General features: G+C 39.9%; 2 protein-coding genes and 1 long non-coding RNA gene across 4 annotated transcripts in view; 1 reads left to right on the top strand and 2 right to left on the bottom strand.

Annotated features, from left to right (window-relative positions):
* Positions 1-1,196: 1,196 nt before the first annotated feature.
* Positions 1,197-7,620, bottom strand: actr10 (actin related protein 10). The gene is made up of 13 exons (XM_051874312.1): positions 7,403-7,620; positions 7,215-7,287; positions 6,723-6,805; positions 6,513-6,621; positions 3,912-4,019; positions 3,672-3,739; positions 3,510-3,589; positions 3,278-3,313; positions 3,058-3,137; positions 2,828-2,901; positions 2,530-2,611; positions 2,147-2,348; positions 1,197-2,039 (listed from the first exon to the last, which is right to left on the bottom strand). Exons 1-13 carry the CDS (start codon positions 7,477-7,479, stop codon positions 1,858-1,860), a joined length of 1,254 nt encoding a protein of 417 aa, XP_051730272.1. The 5' UTR covers positions 7,480-7,620; the 3' UTR covers positions 1,197-1,857.
* Positions 7,621-8,392: 772 nt separating this feature from the next.
* LOC127501937 (armadillo-like helical domain-containing protein 4) lies at positions 8,393-16,159 on the top strand. 2 transcript variants are annotated; one of them, XM_051874289.1, is made up of 8 exons: positions 8,393-8,592; positions 10,864-11,491; positions 12,410-12,724; positions 12,802-12,903; positions 12,981-13,142; positions 13,224-13,255; positions 14,762-14,896; positions 15,064-16,159. In XM_051874289.1, the coding sequence occupies exons 2-8, from the start codon at positions 10,891-10,893 to the stop codon at positions 15,133-15,135; spliced, it is 1,419 nt and encodes a 472-aa protein (XP_051730249.1). In that variant the 5' UTR covers positions 8,393-8,592; positions 10,864-10,890; the 3' UTR covers positions 15,136-16,159. The 2 variants fall into 2 exon arrangements, with proteins under 2 accessions (XP_051730249.1, XP_051730248.1); XM_051874288.1 differs by having other exon boundaries at positions 10,814-11,491.
* LOC127501980 (uncharacterized) overlaps positions 14,778-17,915 on the bottom strand; it is an 11,441-nt gene continuing 8,303 nt past the window's right edge. The window contains exons 5-6 of the long non-coding RNA XR_007926746.1: positions 17,712-17,870; positions 14,778-14,915 (exon numbers count right to left, since the gene is read on the bottom strand). This is a non-coding gene — a long non-coding RNA (uncharacterized LOC127501980). The remainder of the gene's footprint in view (positions 14,916-17,711; positions 17,871-17,915) is intronic.

Genomic DNA, 17,915 nt, shown 5'->3' with positions numbered 1-17,915 from the left:
CGTGCAATGATGTACATATAAGTCAGGGATCTTCAAACTCGGTCTTGGAGGGCCACTGTCCAGCTGAGTTTGGCCCTTTCCCAAATGGCACCCTAAACACTCATGGTCTTCCCTATGATTCCGCACATTTGAGGGCACATATTGGCCACAAAAGGGGCGTTCGCGAGCACCCTTCTGAAGCGTAAAATTGACAAATGGGAAACCCTCCGATCTCGTGGACTTAAAGGCTGGAACACACCAAGCCGACGGTTGGCCGTCAGCCGACTAAGTTTTCTCAGTGTGTTCTGCACCGTCGGCTGAAGTTGGTCCTCGTCAGCTTTTTTCCAGCCGATTCGAAATGTTGAATCGGCGTCGGAGCTCATCGGTCCGTCGGGCCATCTGATCATTCTGATTGGCTGTTCAGCTACTGCCACCTGCTGATACAGAAAGGCATTTCATCTTGCGCAGGCACAGAATGGACGTGCTACTTGGCCGCTGGGTGTCGAGCGTCAGTTTGGTGTGTCAGGGCAACTTTGGACACAGACGCTGCCGACGTGAGCCAACCCCGCAGTCTGCTTTCGTTACCACTAGTTCGTCAGCGTCGGCTTGGTGTGTTCCGGCCTTAACGGACACGCGCACATGGCAGCCATTGCAGGTCCACAAGACCGAAAGTGAATAGAAGTGTGCCATTTGGGACAGTGGCTCCAACTTGCCTCAACACACCTGCCTGGAAGTTTCTAGTATGCCTAGTTAGACCTTGATCAGCTGGTTTAGGTGTGTTTAATTGGGGTTGGAGCTAAACTCTGCAGGGCAGTGATGCTCCAGGACAAAGTTTGGAGCTCCCTGATCTAAGTCAATGATATGGAGGGAAGTTCTTGATGGAAGGGCATAAAAAAAGTGAAGTGGAACGCAATCTTTCATTTTAGTCCACTTGCCCTTCTTATTCTTTAACATCAGGGGCCAAGAGTTAATCAATCTTACTTTTCCAATCTACCTTTTTATTTTACCGACTTTATAAAGTTTCATGACAAGTCATGAAGAAAAAACAGATGGCTAACTTTTAAGACTAGTCTAAGCAGTTTATGCAACCAATCAGAAACCTTAAAATTTGCCTAGGAAAAAAAATTAATGAAACAAAGAACAATTAAGAGATAACGTGTCTAAATCTTAAGTTAATGATATGACACTAAAATGGACAAATATAATAAAAGACCCCATTTGACAAATTTTTAAATGTTTATTTCACAAACCTAATAAATACACCAAACTTTTCAACATATCCAGCTCTTGTATATTATATATTTAACAACCAAACTGGTTGTTAAATATATAATTGAAATGGGATGTATTTTCTTGACACTACGGTCAAGTTGATGGTCCAAGAACAAGCACAGACATTTAAATAATAATTAAAGAGTAGCTTTTTGTCCAAAACTATGTAAGAACTGACATGGTTTAGGCTGGACAAATGTCATGCTCTGGAAATGGTTTATCTCTTTCATGAGTGAAGCAGAGGCCTGCTGCGACTGTTACTGACCCCTAGTGGTTTTAGTTTCACCTACTATTAAAAATGAAGTAAAGCTGAACCAATATGACATACTGTAGACCAGGGGTTCTCAACTCTGGCCCTCAGGCTCCACTTTCCTGCAGATTTTGGCTCCAACCCTAATCAAACACACCTGAAAAGACTACTCAAGGTCTTGAGGATTACTAGAACGTTACAGGCAGGTAAGCTTGGAGTGGATCTCGAGGGCCAGAGTTGAGAATCTCTGCTTTAGACCATTACACACCAGGACTATATACAGTAAACATACAAGAGCATATCTGATTAAGCAGACGGACAGGATTTAGAGGAGGTTAATATTTGAAATGTCCAGTTCATTTCTCAGTGGAGAAGGCCCTCTTCATGAGAGGTGGAGGTGTTTTTCCCGCCTCATAGACTGAATCCGGAGGTGGGGTGCTGAGACAGCACCAGTCTGGGATGCGGCCCGTCTGGTTGTAGTAGTCTCTGGACACCGAGCGACTCCCTAAAATGTCCTGTAATGCTCCAAATATAGCACCTACATGGGAAGAAACAAAGCAAACATGAGTAAATGGCAGAAAATTGTATTATCCAGGGGCGAACATCATTTCTCGTCCCATGGAGAGGTCCTAAAGCCATGCTCACCTCCTAACCAGGCGGTGCAGTTGGGTTTGGCTGGAGGGCTGTGGATACGGAAGCTCTTGGTAGCCAGAGCATCACGGTACTTCGGTTTTTCCACCAGCGAGCGGATCTCGGCCAGGAGTCGGTGCAGGAACCCGGGCAACATGGCCGTACCACCGATTATCACCAAGTTCTCTGACAGAACCTTGCGAGTGTCGATGGGACACTGGTGTGGAACGAACAAGCACACAAATAAACAAGGTGAATGCTGGGAAAAGTGAGAACTGCAAAGAGGCAGGGCGTCGCTATGCAGTTGCTTTTGGATGATTTCTAGGGTGTTGCTTTGCAATTATATAAACAAAGCAAACGATTAATAAGGCTGGATTTGAAGATCTAATATTTTGTACCTTAACCAAAGTGTCCAGCAGCAGCGTGGCGATGGATTTCTCCTCATTATCCTGCTCGAACAACATCTCGGCCACCGAGTCTCTGGAAAACGGTCAGGCATGTTTTAGTAAGAAGCGATGTGGGTCAGATTAACAAACAACAACCCGTCTGTAAGAGAGAGCAGGAGAAAGCTCAGAAACAATGGCGAGAACGTGTCGTCTCACTTGCGGCTCATTAATCTTAGTTCAAATATGTGACCTTGAGGTATTTGAGTTGGGGGAAAAAGCAGATCATCTTGTCTGGTTTGAAGGTTTTTACCTGATGAAGCCCTTGACATGCAGAATCTTCTGCCCATCCAATGGATATTCCACATCTGGAGGAGGAGCCGGTCTCTGATGGACCAATAAGAACGGAGTGTGAATATTCTGACGTTTACTAATAGTTTGAGAATGTAAAAGCAGGTCAAATGAGTAGGACTGTAAAAACTTTCTTAATTTTTATAGCAGTTATACATCTGAATCGACTGATTTTAAAGCGTGTTCTCTGACCTCAGCAGATCCGTCCATGTTGAATTTGGCCTCCTGGATCTTCATGCCCCTCTGCAGGTCGCTAACAAAACACGTCCGCACTAAACACAGAGTTAGTCATTAAAGGCAACCTGAAACAGTGTTTGAAACCCAGATATCTGAGTGAAACAGGAAACTGATTCAACAAGAATAAATGTAGAGCAGGTCTTGATTTTATGCATGAGGAAGGTATATGACGAACCTTTGATATCCTCCACAACATCCTCTGGAATAGTGCCTGTAATGATGACCAACAGATAATCAGACAGTAAACCAGAACAAATACTATAAAGCTATATAAGCTACATGGGCACCCTGACTTGACCATACACAAAGCTATATCTGATAGGCCTCTAGATAATCAAAACTTTGCTCTGTATTAGAGTGAATACTGATAGAAAACAAATACTGGTCAAACAGTGCGAGTGTCTCACTGATGAGGGCGGGCAGGTTGAGGCCGGTGCCGGCGTCGGTGTCCAGCGTGCATTGCTCACTCAGCAGACTGTGCAGCTCCCTGCAGACGAACAACGACACACGCTGAGAACACAAGCAGCTTTATCTTACACACGCCTCGTTTCATGTCACACTGGACTTACTTATGGATGGCTTTTCCTCCCATTGGTAGAGCCTCCCATGCGGACAGGATCGGAATGCCTTCATAGATCTAGTGTGCTGTTAAAGTCATCTGACCTGATAATGTTGGTGTACATCACATAAGCTGCTTGTATAAAGTGCAATAGAAACTGATGAATCATTCACAATCTGATCAGGAAGACGAACTAAGAAAGTAAACAGAGTTAAATTAGTTTCAAAGCGTATTTGCTGTCAAAGGATCCTGGTAACACCAGCGTCTCCGTGTATCCACAATCCATGACGAGAGCAGACTGGATGCCCAGAGTCATGACGGACATCAGATGACTGGGAGCAAACAGGACCGACGGGACCTGCAATAGAGACACATGACGAGACATTGAGATTTTACTGTACACTGACGCTCAAAAGACTGGAATTTTATTTGATCAAAAATACAGTAAAAACAGTGAAATATTATTCCAATGTAAAATATCTGTTTTCTATGTGAATATATAGTAAAATGTAATTTATTCCTGTGATCAAAGCTGAATTTTCAGCATCATTACTCCAGTCTTCAGTGTCACATGATCCTTCAGAAATCATTCTAATATGATGATTTGATGATCAAGAAACATTTCTGATTATTATTAATGTCATATTTGTGGAAACGTTCATAATTTTTGTTTTTTAGGGTTCTTTGATGAACAGAAAGTTCAAAAGAACATCATTTATTTGAAAAAAAAAAACTTTTATAAATATCAGTTTCCACAAAAATATGAAGCAGATAGATAGATGGGTTGCTAGGGTGTTTTAACATGTTGCTAGAATGCTTCAGCACATTGTTAGCATGTTTCTAGCATGATTTAACGCTTTGCTAACATGTTTATTACTATTAATTCTTTATTTCACAGGGATAACGGCCAGTAAAAAACTGCCCCAGAATTAGCTACAGAGCTAATGTTGCTAACATGTTTTTTTTTTTTTTTTTTTTATTTTGAATTAACACAATGATAGAATGTTTGTTGCATGTTTTAGCACATGCTAGCATGCTTCTACGTGGATTAACAAATTGCTAACATGACATAACATGTTGATAGCATGTTTTAGCATGTTTCTAACATGATTTAACATTGTTGTTAACATGTTTAAACATTTAACATGATTTAGTAAGTTGATAACATGTAAATTAACACTGCTAACATGTTTTAAAGGGGACCCATTATGCCCCATTTTATAAGATGTAAAATAAGTCTCTGATGTCCCCAGAGTGTGTATGTGAAGTTTTAGCTCAAAATACCCCACAGATCATTTTTATAGCATGTTAAAATTGGCACTTTTTGGGGTTGAGCAAAAACACGCAGTTTCAGCGTGTGCCCTTTAAATGCAAATGAGCTGCTGTGCTCGACCTAAGAGGGCGGAGCTTCAAGAGCTCGTTCTCCGGTGTCAGGAGTCAGTCAGGACGCACTATAATGTCAGAAACTGTGAATATATGCTGCGTGGAGATAGAACAGGTATAGTTTAGTTCAATTACGGCTATAACTTATATTGTCTTGTTTTTATCCACTATATTAGCACAAGCCTGTTGTACCGCACCCCATCTGAATGATGGCCAAAACTTTACAGATGAGTTTAATGTATATTGTACTTCACACAAAATATGAAATGTCTGTTTTCACTCTAGAAAATCACCGTAAGAGCTTAATAAAACACAGTGCAAGTGTGCATTAAAATATTATCCATAAACTCTCTCTCATTATCATCAACATACACAGCGAATTACACAGAAACACTTGTTACAACTAACAGTAAACAAATATATAAAGACCTTATGCTTTTTCAGGTGGTGCTTAATAAACTGGTAAACATTATATCCATAAATCAACTCCGATGAACTGTAATAAAGTGCTCTCACCTTCATTACTGCCGTATCCAGTATCACTCTGGAGACTGTAAGCTGGATCACGAACTGATCTATCCTTGAGTAATGACTTTTTAGCTCAACCTCTGTTTTGTATTGTCCCTTTGTATTGACATTCATTCACAAAGCAGTCCGGTGTGAAATGATTCGCGCAGACATAACCGAATTTCAGTAGAGTTGAGGGAGCATTTTCTTCGAAAACAAAATGAATCCAACTCGTCTTCAGCGGCTCAGATTTAGGGAGTAAATGGAGAGAGCTCTGTGGATTAATCCATCCAGCTACAGAACACCTAAAACGCTTGGGAGACGTTCTCGTCAGTGCAGCAATGGCGGACTGCACAACTCACTGTGAACTCGCTCAGGGCGGTTCTATGTTAAAACGGCAGTGTCTGTCAACATTCGTGGGTGGGGCCTGTGGCTAATGTGACACTGACAGGGATCTGGAAACGGCTTGTTCTGAGACACTGCTTATGATTTATGGGGATTTAAAAAAAGGAGTGGTTGGATTTTTATCATTATAGGGTGGTTGTGTTCACACACTGCCAACACACATTAATGTCTAAACACCACGCAAAAGTGAATTTTGCATAATAGGTCCCCTTTAATGCTAACGTGTTTTAGCATGTTTCTACCATGAAGTAACACGTTGCTAGCATGTTTTAACATCCTTGTTAACATGATTTAACATGTTTCTAGCATGATTTAAAATTTTGCTAGCATTTTTTAACATGCCCCTTAGTAAAGTGCCCTTTCGGCCGTATTGTGGTGCCCACCAGAACACGATTTCAACAGAGGGGGGCCACTTTCGCACCTGTCCCAGCAGAGGTCTGTGCACACCACTACATTAATTTGTTTGATACGAATAATCTGATCTTTTGATTTCAGTTTATCAAGTTGTAAATACAGTGAAATACTGATTAAAACAGAAACTGTTGGACGACTTCACCTCAAAGTGCTTGAAGAAGACTCTGGAGAGCGTCTCTCTGAAGTGTGAAGGACAGAGGATGGACTCAATGATCACCACGCGCCGGTCTCGAGGATTCACAAGCAGATGCCTGAAGGGAAAAACAGCATCATGTGTTCAGCTGAGATCATGAGCGAGAAGCACAAACAGAATATATTGTGAGCCGTTCAAAAACACAGCTGCCTCCCGTACCTGAAGTACAGCAGGTGAATGAACTCCTTCAGGATGGTGTACAGCTCCTCGGTGTTGATGTTGTACTGCACGACTTGAACAGCCTGGAGACACGATCATTTAAAGTCAGCATGAAATCAAAATGGTCAATTCACACCATTGTTTTAAATTCTTGATCAAAATAACTCTAGATGACGTCTTTACTGGCGCGAGGGCGGGGCAACATGTCACTCACATGAGATCCACTAATAATAAACACCAAGCATCCAATCAACTCCCCACAAACAAAATCAAGCCCCGCCCTACATTTGTTCTTGTTCGAGAAGCGTTTCACTCGGATATACGTCACAATAGGAGAAAAAAAGTCTAGCGCAACTTCCCTTTCATGCAGACTTTAACATAGATATAATATTACTGTTTCAAGCATTTGTACAATAAAGATACAGCAAATGTTATCTGTTAAATACGATCATGCTTATTAATTATTATGATGATAAACGGAGATGATGAGACCTCCTGAGATCCAGGGTGTTTAATTTCACTGGGGATGATGAATCTCGGCCCAGTCTCGCCGGCAAAGCCACATCTACACATTACAAACACAAGAAAAGAAAACATCTGTATCTAAAACATCCTTTTATCACAACTTCATTTATATTGTATGAATCAACGTGACCGCTGCACGAATAACCGTCACTTACTTTGTGTACGCCGCTCCTAAATCAATAACCACGGCTGTCTTCTCCCCTCCACTGCCCAGGCCTTCAAACAAGGGCATTTTATCGATAGAAATAACACTATTTCAGGGAGAAAAAAGGAGATTATTAATATGTAAACACAACGCTGACACTCATAGCATCAGAGAGACGGGCGGGGTCCTTCGCAAGTTCGCAATGGCTGCCCTGCATTCGCCTGAATAAAAATAGTTTCGGCAACGGTAAATAATATTCGATTAATTCAACACATCGAACACGCAGACATTTACTTGATCCTTCTTTTGTACATTTTTATGTGTGACGATATGTGTAATTTGTGTTTTGAATGAAGTGTTTTGTGTTTTGAATGAAGGCTCCGCTGATCTGAGATCAGCTCTTCACAGTTTACTGTCTGTTTGAATGCGCGGGATTGGGGGTGGGTGAAGCTGAACTCAGATCAGCACTCCGCGGAAACTTGGAGCCAAGGCGCCTTCAGAAATGATGACAAGTCACTTCTTTTAAAGGGATAGTTCACCCTAAAATTAAAATTCAGTCATCATTTACTCACCCTCAAGGTGTTCCAAACCTGTATGAATTTCTTTCTTCTGCTGAACACAAACGAATATATTTTGAATAATATGGGTAACCAAACAGTTGTGGGAAACCATTGACTTCCATTGTATGGGAAAAAAAATAATACAAACATTCTTCAAAATATCTTCTTTTGTGTTCAGCAGAAGAAATAAACACATAAAGGTTTGGAACAACTTGAGGGAGAGTAAATTCGTTTTTTGTGGTGAACTATCCCTTTAAGGCTTCAGCAAAAGTTTTCAGATATCCTAATTCAATTGATATCATTTTTTTATTTTATTTCAATATACTACTACTATGCCTACTACATGTCAGTGTTTAATCATTAAACAAATACTTTATATTTAAATGAATTAGGCCTTTACTACTTATTGAAGTTTCCCGCGCTGTCCACAAACACAGTGACCTGTAGTCGACTGCGCAGATGCCCGTGACTGACTGCGCGCCTGCAGACGAGAGCCAGCGGAAACTTCAGTGTGGCATGAGCTGACGCAGACAGAGGAATAACGGCGACTGCTTATAATGCCACTTAACAGCGGTAACGGGTGACTGAAACACTGCGCGTGCACTGGACATGAGACGGACTCCGCGTTCACACACAGCAGGTGAGGATGATGTGCATCTGGATTCTTGTGCGTCATTACTGTGATGATGTGCCATTGTGTTTGTTTACCTCATATTAAAGTTGTCCGGAAGAGCAGTCAGTTTTTGCATGCTGTAATGCACATGACGCGGGGGAATCAGAATCTGCCCATTGCGCAGTCACATATGGAAAGATATTACGCAGCACATTATAACAGTGCCTGATGCAGACATGCGAGGTGTTCAGTGCCAGAGAAAATGACATGCATAAATGCACGCAATTACGCATATTCTATACCACACGACTTTGATTTATGATGATGAAGATCAATAAATAACTGCATGGAAACCTAAATGATGATACAGTAGGGCGCATTGTCTTGGAGAATGAGCTCCGCGCTATTTTTAGACACTGGCAGAGAATTGCAGTAGTGTGTGTGTGTGTGTGTGTCAAGTTACTGCTGCAGAACTGAAAGAGCGAGGAAATGTAGACCATGACAAAATGGGTGGTTAAACAAGCAGCACAAAACATGAATATGCATCTTGAGACCAACATTGTTGTTGTTGTTTACAACCAGTACTGATTATTTTTAAGTGTGCTAAACCAATATACAGAACCAGTGTTTAATATGATAAATAAAAATATTATGAATAAATAATCATTGGAATATGTCAATTAAACATATGCATTATATTTGAATAATTTATTAAAGCATGAATGGATGCATTTAAAATGATTCATATTCATATTCTCCTGTTGTTTCCGAGTGAAATGCTGTTGTTTTGTAAATTCTGTTCTTCATAAAAGCACCATTCTAGACACGGCAGATTCTTTTAATATTAATAATAATAATAAATATAGCTGCAAGCAGCAATTACGGGGTCAAGCCGAATAAGGGCAGAATATTTGTGGACATCTGTGATCATGAGGTTAGGATAAAGCTGTTCACATTACATCAAAGCACTTATAACATGGTTTATAACTTCTGAGCAGTAGGTGGCGCTGTGACGAAACTCTGCATGCACCCTCAAGTCATGCCTGTGATGACATGTACCAAGTTTCGTGTCAATACACAAAACTTTCGCAAAGATACAAACGCATATCCATTTTGGCGTCAGATTTGTTGACGCAGTATAAAACAACGATTGGGTCTATCAGAAATCTTTTAATAGCTTTTTGTCATGAGCGTCTGTAGATGCTACATACCATATTTCGTACAAATCAGACAAATTTTGTAGAAGTTCGAAAAAGTAGTAAAACACAGCATTTTATGACAAAATTCAAAATGGCCGACCAAAGAAAATTGGATATCGTTCAACTCGGCATGCCTCAAGGAATCTAAAAAGACCATCCTCATGATTTTAGGACAAGGCATTCAAAAGTTATAAGCAAAAAAAGGCATTTTTCCTATCTCGGCACCAGTAGGTGGCGCTGTGACGATATTGTGCAAGTCATGCCTGTAATGACATATACCAAGTTTGGTGTCAATAAACCAAATCATTGTGAAGATACAGCATCAAATCCATTTTTGCGTGCTCGCCGTCAAATTCGTTGACGCGCTATACAAGAACGGATTGGCTGATCATTTCGTGCAAATTGGAGGAGTTTGAAAAAGTAGGATTCAAAATGGCGGTAATTACATCATAGGGATGCATTCGAATCAGCATGAGCCATGAAATCAGAGGAAGAAAGATTTTTGTTTTTAGGACTTAAACGTCAAAAGTTATGAGCATAAACATGAGTGAATCTTTGAACTGTTGGTGGCGCTAGAGGGTTTGAGGTAGAGACTTCAAATTTGATATGGTAACATTTCAGACTGTCCTCTATCTGTGTGCCAAATTTTATAAGTTTTTACAATACGGTTCTATACGGTTATTCTGTAGAACACAAAAGACGATCATTTGAACCAAACATTTGACTTCAACAGTATGAAAAAACACTATGGAAGTCAATGGGACTAGAAACTGCTGTTTGTAAAATGAGCAGAATGGCTGTAACGTAAACACGTTCAACACAGATCAATTCATTCAGAACAATTCAGTTCAACGTTGATTCAGTTCACTTCAATAATGTTCAATATCAAGATCTGGCCAAACCAATTCAGTCAGTCTATCTAAAAGCAATGCATACCAGACAACGCATAATATGAAAACATTTAAGTATTTTTTATTTACAGAAAGCAGAAAATCTGTCATTTATACCACAGCACATTGTATTTCCTCCACTTGCTCGTGTTTCTACAGGAAGTGTGGATTGGTGTTTTGGACCTGCTCACGTTTAACTTCGGTTTCAGACTTTGTGCCCGAGTGACGGATCCGCTATGTTGGCTGGTGCAACTTTCCAAAGTCTCCTGCTGGCTGCGGTCTGTCTCGCCAGCCGGGCCGCCACACTGGAGAGGACCGTCAGACCGCTGGAGAATGAGAAAGACTCAGCATCGTCTTTGCTGAAGGACAGAACAGACACGGTCACCAGGACTCACTCAATCGACTCACCCTTGTTGACCATCAGCTTACAAAACCCCCAAACAGCACAAACATCTGCTCCAAACGTGCAGCATGGAAGAGATGAGGAGGAAGGCGTCAGGATTCATGAGGGGTTTGGCAGAACGACGGCGGACGGAAACGAGGACAGGCTGAACGAGCGACAGACATACGACGGGTCGCGGAACACAACAGAATCTGCAGACGGCGCGTCTCTCCCGTGGTCTCTGACGACGCCTCCTACCGCAGATCTACTGAGAACCGACACACTTCAGCTCGAAGCATCTAATGAGGACAGAAGGCTGAACGCAGACACGATCTCCAGCTCTCCTTCAGACGCACCGACCGCTATCCCAACCAGCATTACCAGCGGAGACTCGACTGGACCGACACTGCTGGACACGGCTGATACGTGGACGGAACCGGTTCATCTGCGGGCAGGTCAGTTAAACAACCCACGGGAACATTGCATCTGTCTATGAAGTATTTTAGACAAAGAACAGAGACAATAGTTGTAGTAAAATATGAGTAAAGAGTTAATCAATGAACATGCGTCAGTCATGAAGGGCTCTGGTTGAAAACATCTGCTGCTAGTTTGCATTAGTAGAGTGTAAGTATGAAGGGTAGAGGAGCAGAGAGCGTCCCGCTCCACTTTGAACCCCAGCGGGCGCCGACAGCAGCCTAATTACTTTCTATTTTGAGTCGTGCTGAAGGAAAGTGGAGCTGACTGCTAAAAGAGGCGTCTGCACGTTCATTATTAATGTTAACAGGGCTTGACAGCTCTGTGGTTATTCATACTTTGATGTTCTTGGCTCGCGATGTCTGACATTAAAGGGTTAGTTCACCCAAAATGAAAATTATATCTTCTTTCAGACGAACACAATCAGAGTTATAGTAAATAATATTGTGGCTTATAATGGGGGTTGAGATTTTGAAGCCCAAAAAAGCGCATCCATCCATCATAACAGTAATCCATACAACATAATAAAGGCCTTCTGAAGTGAAGCGATGCGTTTTTGTAAGAAAAATATCTTACAAAAACATATCGCTTCACTTCAGAAGGCCTTTATTAACCCCCTGGAGTCGTGTGGAGTACTTTTATGATGGATGGATGCACTTTTTTGGGCTTCAATCCCATTATAAAGCTTGGAAGAGCCAGGATATTTAATATAACTCCGATTGTGTTTGTCTGAAAGAAGATGGTTGGATGGCTCGAGGGTGAATAAATCATGGGATAATTTTCATTTTTGAGTGAACTAACCCTTTGTCAACATGATTCTATTTGAGTATAGGTCAAATATCTGTTTAGTCATTGTTTCAGGCTGATGCAAAAAATGACTTTGCCTTTTCCTTTTCCAGAGGAAGTGAGCGTCCTGCCCTCGTCTCAGGAAGTGGGCACAGAGGCCACCATGTCCTCCGAAGACCTTCCTTTGATTTTTGAGCCGTTTGAGGATGTCACGCCGCCCGGAGGCTTAGTGTCGTCGTCCGAAGTGTCTGTCGCCATGGCTCCAGCTGCCGTAACGGCGGGAGACACAGAGCTTGAGCAAATGGTGTCCATGGATACGGAACACACTTCCTCTGATGTTCATCTCTCAGGAATGTCTGGAGCGGAGAGATCGAGAGCGTCCGTCACAGAATCTGATCTGTCAGAGGAGCCTTATGGGAGTAAACAAAGTAAGAATGTATAACAGAGCCATTCATGTTCTCCATAGGGAAATTGATTTTTAACGATAATCTGATTGGTCCTGCAGACGATGACATCACACAGAGCTCAGTTACCCATCATCCTCTGACGGGCGTTCACGTAGCAGCGTCGAAACCAAAGACAGACACAGAAGATCCGGAGACTAAAGGTTGGTGCGTGTGCGTTTAAAGCAGCGGCGCTCGTTTCTGACACGCCGTGAGCTGAACGAACCTCTGTGTCTTATAGAGGAGCCTGATGAAGATGAAGAGGACGAGGAGATGGATTCTGACGAGGAGGAGGAAGAGAGTGAAGAGGACCTGATGGAAAGCACCATGGCACCGCACACGCGGCCGCCCTACAGCCTGATCCCCCCTCCTCCCGTCTGGGTGCAGCGGAACCAGGGCCTGGGTGAGAATCCACAGAACTGCCATGTTATCACGAGCATCACGATTAAAAGAGTGTTCATTCATTCTCTGTTTACTGTTCTAGTGCGGAGCTGGGTTGAGCTGATACGAGAGAAGGTACAGCTCATTTCCTTTCATATTCATGCGAGAGAAAAGTTCAGAATCATTACAATTTTTTAACGTGTTTTGAAAGAAGTCTCTTCTGCTCACCAAGGCTGCATTTATTCGATTGAAAAAACGGTAAAAACTGTGACATATGTGCTAAAACATGCAAGTAACATGCTAATTCATGTTAGCAATGTGCTAAAGCATGCTAACAACATGCTAGCAACATGTTTAAAAGTGCTAGCAACATAACTCGTGCTATCAATGTTAAAACATGCTAGCAACATGCCAATTCATGTTAGCAATGTGTTAAAAAATGCTAACAATGTGTTAAAACAAGCTAAATACGCTAATTCATTCTAATTCTGGTTATCAACATGCAAAAACATGCTAGCAATGTGTTAATTAATGCCAACAATGTGTTAAACAGGTTAGCAATGTACTAATTCATGTTAGAAAAATGCTAAAACATGCTAATTCATATTAGCAATGGGCTAAAATGAGCTAACAGTGTGCTAATTCATGTTAACAATGTGTTAATTTATTCTATGCTAATAAATGCTAGCTGTGTTAAAACATGCTAGTAACATGTTAATTTGAGCTAGCAATGTGGTAATTCATGTTAGCAACATGCTAAGCCATGTTAACAACGTGTTAAAATATGCTAATTCATGTTAGTAATGTTAAAGAATGCTAACATGCTAGCAACATGTTTAAAAGTGCTAGCAACATAACTCATGCTATCAATGTTAAAACATGCTAGCAGCATGTTAATTAATGCTAATGTGTTAAAACATGCTAACAATGTGTTAAAACATGCTAACAATGTGCTAATTTATTCTAATTCATGTCATCAAAATGCTAAAACATGTTAGCAACATGTTATTTCATGTTAGCAAAATGCTAATAAATGCTAGCTGTGTTAAAACATGCTAGTAACATGTTAATTTGTGCTAACAATGTGCTAATTAATGTTAGCAACATGCTAATCCATGTTAACAAGGTGCTAAAATATGTTAATTCATGTTAGTAATGTGTTAAAATAAGTTTTGCAAACATGCTAATTCATGCTAGCAATGGGTTAAAATGCGTTAATGTGGTAATTCATTTCAGCAATGTGCTAAAACATGTTAATTCATGCTAGCAACATGCTAATTTATGCTAGCAATGTGTTAAAATGTTAACATGCTAATTCATGTTAACATGTTAATTCATGCTAACAATGTGTTATAAGTTAGACAATAAGTTAGTAACATGATAATTCATGGTAGCAATGGGCTAAAACAATGTGTTAATTCATGCAAATTAATTAAAAGTTTTAATCACAGGAATAAATGACCTTTTACAATAGATTCACATAGAAAATTTTGAATACGAATAATATTTCACAGTTTTTACTGCATTTTCGATCAAATAAATGCAGCTTTGGTGAGCAGAAGAGACTCTTTCAAAAACATTAAACATCTTGATTACTCCACTCGTTCGATTGCTAGCGTGTGTCCGCTGTGTCTTCTCTAGGCTGGTTATGTGTCGGGGATGTTGGCACCTGTTGGCATTGGAATAGCTGGTGCTCTTCTGCTGGTCGGCGCTCTGTACAGCATCAGACTGATCCATCGCAAGAGGAGAGACAGCTTCAAACACCAGAGGAGAAAGGTACGGGTCGCTCTCATTCCTGATTAGAGCCAAAACACAATCACGATCATCATGAAGTCTCAATGTTGCATAATGTATGAACCAATTCTGTTTTCTATAATTTGAGTCCTTGAAAGCTTCAGCAGATTCATTTTGAGTACTGATGGTTTTTCTTCAATGTTCATCAGCCGCCCAGAGAAGTGCGGAGTGGACCGGACAACGCCATGCTGCTGGCCGACAGTTCAGAAGACGAGTTTTGACCAGCTGAAATCATTCGTGCTTCAGTTCTGATGCAAACAGCAGCATTTCACTGCTAGACACACAAGTCCTGATGAGAAAACACTAATTATCTACAGTAAGTACATTTATAAAGAGAATCACAATCTTTTTTCTTCAATAGCATCGACACTCTTTTGAAAAAAACTATGTAATATGAACATTTGAACTGCTCAGTATTTAATTAATAGTTTAAAATCCCTCTGTCTGTTTTAAGTAAAGCGACTTGGATGAACAGTTTATTGAAAGACACTTTCAGTGGTCCATAAAGCGCTCACGTACAGAACTACTTTCTACCGATGAATATCTGCTGTAAGACGCCGTCATTAGATCAGAAACATGTGGAAATCATATCAGACGATATTTAACATCAGAATCACGTATAAAACAGTGTTGTGGTATAATAGTGCTTTCATTCATCTGATGACGGCATTCAAACTCAAGACTCTGAGATTTCTGCAAGCCGTATCTTTGAACCAAAATACATCACCATGCATATTATAGAAAATATTAAATGATTGCATATCGAAACATTATTAATAACGTGTCGGGTGAAAGATCTGGACACGTTTAAACTCAAGATCAGCAACACTTCTGTGTTTTATATGAATGTAATGGTGTTATTGGTTATTCCTAACTCACATTCACATCATGACATGAAATGCTGTACATACAGTATATAGGTTGTTTTCACTGTAAATATGATTGTTATGATGCCAAATGTTGTTTTCATGTTGTAATGACAATCTGATCCATGCAGATCTATATGAACTCATGTAACATGTTTGCGATTGAATTTTCATTTCAGTTCATGAATCATAAATTCACTGCAGGCTTGTTTAGGGTGTTTTTTAATTGCTTATTAAAAATATTTTTTGTCAAAGTTGTGAAATATCTTTACTGTAAAAGGTGTTCAGTATTCTAGAAATGTACAGAAACACATGGAGCCATGAAGAATTCACAGTACATCACTGTAAATACGACAAGAATAAAGTATTAAATCATTTACTTTTTGGAGTCGATTGTTTCTGTGTTACATTAAAGAGACATTTTCCTGGTTAAAGTGTGTCGAAACTGCAAAGTTTGTGTCTCAAACTTACACAAAACTATTGATCTGAGCCTGAATGCTGGTAACTAACCATAATGACATATTGAATGACCATTTTATATATATATATATATATATATATATATGGGTCAATGACGTGACGCATAATTTTTTTTTTGTCCAAAAGCCTTAATAATAATAATAAAAAACAAAGATATGACATCCAAAGTATGTAAGGTAGTACAACTAGATCTCTTTTATTGAATACAGAAGGTTTTAATTATATTTTGCTACATATTTTAAAGATTTTGAAGTGTCAAAAGGTCATTCGGTTTAACCGTCCAAAGCCCAATACAGCCATTTCATTTGCGATTAAAATATCTTAAAATGTAATAAATGTATATATTTTTTATTCTGCCATGATTTTATAACATCATATATCAACATAGTGCAAAATGATATTAAAATTATGTGTAGAAGTCGTTGCTTTGTTATGAGAAAGAATGTCTGGAAAAATTTATTTCATTGATGTCATTCGGAGTAACCAATATAAAGGGACCATTTTGGATCAAGTCATGCGGTCAGTATCATGTGACAGGATGTGACATCATTCAGACACCTGCAAAGGACCACATGGTCGTGAAGCAAAGTAACTAACTCTCTCTTAACTATTTGATAAATTCATGTTTTCACTTGATCATACGCATGTCCCGAAACATCAGGTCATTCGGTACAACCGCTATAAAACATGGAAAATGTTGTAATATTTTAAAAACTTGTACTAAATATAAAATGTTTGATTGTCTTTTTGCTAGCTAGCTAGATATCAGCCTGTTAGCATTGTTTGAAAATATCGTCATTCGGTAAAACCGAAATTTTGGTTAAACCGAATGACTTTTTTAGTGACAATTTTTGTCCATCTGGTAAAAAATGACAAAATCAGTGTTAATTGATTATAAAAACCACATAATCTCATTGTTAACACTGTATAAAATAAATTATAAATATACACTTTTAAAAACCTTATTCGTCAATGACCCATATATATATACACACACACACACACACACTCATATGATTTTCTTTTCTTCTCCCACCAGATGGCATTAATCTGCCTATAAAGCCTACTGTAGCGTATTTGATACGCCAATTTCTATAGTCTCTTATGATCCTCAACAAAAATCACAACTTTATTTTATTTTTTATATTTTGTCTAAAGACTCAATAAACTGTTACATTTCAGAAAATTAGATTTTTTTCACTATCATTTCATATTTAAAGAGTTCTTGTTTTGGTTCGCTCAGACTGCAGTACTGATCAATCACACACAGAGGTCAGTGTTGATCCTGTTATTGTGATTTTGGCTCAGTCTGTACAAAAGCAATTATGTTAACATATAACTAATCCAATAAGCCTCTACACTTCACACTTAACCTGACAAACATGTATATTAGTACAGTTTTGGTTTTCTATGTTAGTGTGTGGTGAGACAGATGTCCAGCACATACTCACAGCGTTTACAGCAGCCGAAGACAAAGCCGTACAGAGACAGATGAAGAGGAAAGATGCTACGCTGGCACAATCAGCGTCTGATCTCAGTCGAGTCTCTCTGGCGGCGCCAGCGCAGCGGGACGAGAGACAATCGGGCAGCAGCAGGATCAGAGAGTCTTACTGGACAACACACACAAATACAAACACTGGTTATAATAAGACATC

Source organism: Ctenopharyngodon idella, chromosome 20 (assembly GCF_019924925.1).
Source record: "Ctenopharyngodon idella isolate HZGC_01 chromosome 20, HZGC01, whole genome shotgun sequence".
Lineage (NCBI taxonomy): Eukaryota > Metazoa > Chordata > Actinopteri > Cypriniformes > Xenocyprididae > Ctenopharyngodon > Ctenopharyngodon idella.
The sequence above is the reverse complement of the archived record's forward strand: the minus strand, read 5'-3'. Positions and strand labels throughout refer to the sequence as shown.